General features: G+C 46.0%; 1 protein-coding gene across 1 annotated transcript in view; it reads left to right on the top strand.

Annotated features, from left to right (window-relative positions):
- The first annotated feature begins 2,557 nt into the window (after window positions 1–2,557).
- The window catches only part of DIEXF (digestive organ expansion factor homolog (zebrafish)), a 24,304-nt gene continuing 23,504 nt past the window's right edge, over window positions 2,558–3,357 (top strand). The window contains exon 1 of the mRNA XM_011975818.1: window positions 2,558–2,760. Coding sequence (XP_011831208.1) covers window positions 2,654–2,760 — 107 coding nt within the window. The 5' untranslated portion in view covers window positions 2,558–2,653. The remainder of the gene's footprint in view (window positions 2,761–3,357) is intronic.

Here is a 3,357-nt window from a genome sequence, read left to right as displayed (position 1 = left end):
TCCCATTTTGTCTACTTTTGCATACACTTAAAATGTGCCATATAAAACATTTTTTTCTTTTAAATTATTAACTGATTCCGAAACATTCCTATATTCTTGTCCTAAGGGATAGCTATCCCTCTCCCACTCCTTGAGATCATTATCCTAGAGAATCTTCTGGAAATTGCAAATATCCCAAGGAAAGTAACTTGTTAATTCATTAACAGCTACCTGTATACTAATATAGAGGGTTATTTCCTAGACCACCTTTAACACTGAAAATACTGAGTTCCTGTGAGTAGAGGTAAAATAAAACTTTGGGGGAGGGAAACAGAAGGGCAGAGGGAGGGAAGATGAAAGAAGAAGAATAAATTTTGTCTTCATTACAGTTTTCCAAAGGCCTTCATTTGTTGGCATATACATCTTCTTTGTGTGGGTTTTAGTAAAAGAACTTTCACGGGGGGTGGGGAGTAGGGGGAGAGAAATGCTTACATTCTTGGCTCTTAGGTTAAACTTTCACAAAGGATCCCTTTTTTTGTTGTCAAAGGGTAATATAAATATTTTTAGGACAAAAAGGGCTTCTTTTTGCATTACTCAGTGATCCAATGATGAGACTGCTTGGGTGGGGCTAGGGTAAATTTTTGCCTGAACCTGAGAACTGTCTAGACCTGTACACAAGACCACAAGGGTGTGGAAATCAGGAGATTAAGAGTCACTTCAACTGCTGGAGAATATAGCTTTCATAGAAGATCTCTGGAAGAACACCAAGAAAGTGGCTGCCTCTGGGGAGGGAAACTGGGGCACTTGGGATATATTGGGAGGGGGAAAAAGGATGGCTCTTTATTGTTACAGCCAAGTTATACTGTGGTCAGCACCTTAAAATATGTGACGACATCTTGTAAACAGGCTTTTGTTGACCTAAGTGACTGTACCTTTTATCTTGAAATTAGGTAGAAGACAAATGGCTATTTATGGGTTCCTTGGCTGTCCCAGCTGCTGGGCACCACCCACTCTGTTTGCATGTGTTCCTCATATTCTCTGGCCCTGCTCTCCCTTCCGCACCCCAGCCTCTCCGAATCTAATTAAGAAGAGTAGATGGTCACTAGAACTGACAAGAATCACATTCTAATAGTTTTATTACAACTTCTATGGTGTGACATAGTATCAGGGAAAATCCAAATTTCCCACAGTAGCACTCCAATAGCAGAGCTGTTGGATGCTCCTGTTTTACCTTAAATATTCAAGTGAATTCTGCGGCTTATGATTTAAGCACTCCGTTTCTATAGAACATGGTATCATAAGTTACTATTAGGAAAAGGGTCTCACCATCTTTATCCTGTGGTCTCAAGCAGCCCTGCACACTTTGCAGATCCCTAGAATACTGAGTCTACTTCTATATTTTTGCTTTTTCCTGTTTATTTAGGTGTTATTTACATACATTAAAATTCACTCACTTTAACTGTACAGTTTAACTTTTCTTATTGTATACAAGGCGTAACTACCAGCATGATCAAAATGTAAGATGGTTCCTTTACCTTCAAAGGCTTTTCCATCCCCTTTTGTCCGAGTTCAGTTATGAGACACTGGATTGAGTTTCACAGCCTTTTCTAGCATTGATTGGGGTGATTTCAGCAAAGTCGCTTTACCTCTCTAGCTGTGTTTCTGCCGCTGTTAAATGAGGAATGCTGGAACAGATTTGTTTCCAGGGACTCTTCCAATACTTGCAGAAAACGCGAGAGTGGGGTGAGTGTGGGAATCACACACTTGTGGGCCCCATGATTAATACTAATGGGTAAAAGCATGTGGTTGTATCAATTAAGGTTCTTCTCTCGCTAGCGTGTTATTATTTATTTTATTTATTTATTTTTTGAGAAGGAGTCTTGCTCTTGTCGCCCAGGCTGGAGTAGGCTGGGGTGCAGTGGCGTGATCTCGGTTCATTGCAACCTCCGCCTCGGGTTCAAGCAATTCTCCTGCCTCGCCTCCTGAGTAGCTGGGATTACATGCACCCGCTACCACACCCGGCTAATTTTTGTACATTTAGTAGAGACGGGGTTTCACCATGTTTGGACATGCTGGTCTCCAACTCCTGACCTCAGGTGATCCACTCGCCTCAGCCTCCCAAAGTGCTGAGATTACAGGCTTGAGCCACCGCGCCCGGCCGTTAGCGTGTTATCTTGTCTAAGCATCAGTTTCCTCATCTGCAACACCAGGCTTATTAACAAGACCTATCTGTACACTGTTGTGGTGATGAAGTGAGATGTTCATGCACCTTTAAATGTGGGTTGATATTTTTATTGCAGTATACTGTAAAGTCACTGCATTCGGCTATCTCCGGTACTACACATTTACACAGACTGATTTCCATAACCAAAACACAAGCACAAAGCTCATGCCTCCGACCCAAGCAACGCGGGAAGCCCAGCTGCCCACGTTCTGGGGCTCTGAGAGCATATGGGAACCAACGCCCGTACTTTCAAAGTGCTGCGGTAGGGGGCAGAATCGGGAACCGGATGTTCTAAGCCTGTCGCACGAGCGCGACGTAAAGCGGATCTGCTTTATGGCACCTTGCTTTCGCCGTAAAGCGCCATCAGGGAGCCCACGTGCTTGTGTTGACTGGACAGCTTCCTGGTGAAAAACGCGACTCTTCCAAGTGGGCAAACTTGACGTTGTCGCTATGGGCAAACGCGGGAGCCGGAGCCAGAGCCAGCTACTCAACACCCTAACTAAAAAGCAGAAGAAACATCTTCGAGATTTCGGCGAGGAGCATCCCTTCTATGACAGGTCTGAAGGGGCGTGACAGGGTTCCCCAGTCGCCAGGGTCGTATCCTCGGGTTTGGTCCTCTGGCCTCCCGGATAGTGCTGCTCTGGCCTTTTCCCACGCTTCCCTGGCTCCTGCCGTGCTCAGCCGGGGAGATTCTGGCGCCATCCTGCCGGGAGATGGAGTGCTTCACGGGCCTTTTTGTTGAGCCCGTAATTTCATGCTAAGAGACACGCCCGTTGTTTGGGGGCGGAATTTTTTTTTTTTTTTTTGAGACAGTGTTTCGCTCTGTCGCCCAGGCTGGAGTGCAGTGGCGCGATCTTGGCTCACGCAACTTCTGCCTCCCGGGCTCAAGCGATTTTTCTGCCTTAGCCTCCAGTGTAGCTGGGATTACACGCGCCGGCCACCACGCCCGGCTAATGTTTTTTGTATTTTTAGTAGGGATGGGGTTTCACCTTGTTGGCCAGGCTGGTCTTGAACTCCTGACCTCAGGTGATCCACCCACCTCGGCTTCCCAAAGTGCTGGGATTACGGGCGTGAGCCACCGCGCCCGGCTATGGGGCCGGATTTTTGTGTGGTCAGAGATCTTCTAGGAATTTTTTGTGGGGAGATATATATAT

This window comes from Mandrillus leucophaeus, unplaced genomic scaffold (genome assembly GCF_000951045.1).
Source record: "Mandrillus leucophaeus isolate KB7577 unplaced genomic scaffold, Mleu.le_1.0 Scaffold159, whole genome shotgun sequence".
In the NCBI taxonomy this organism is placed as follows: domain Eukaryota; kingdom Metazoa; phylum Chordata; class Mammalia; order Primates; family Cercopithecidae; genus Mandrillus; species Mandrillus leucophaeus.
The sequence above is the reverse complement of the archived record's forward strand: the minus strand, read 5'-3'. Positions and strand labels throughout refer to the sequence as shown.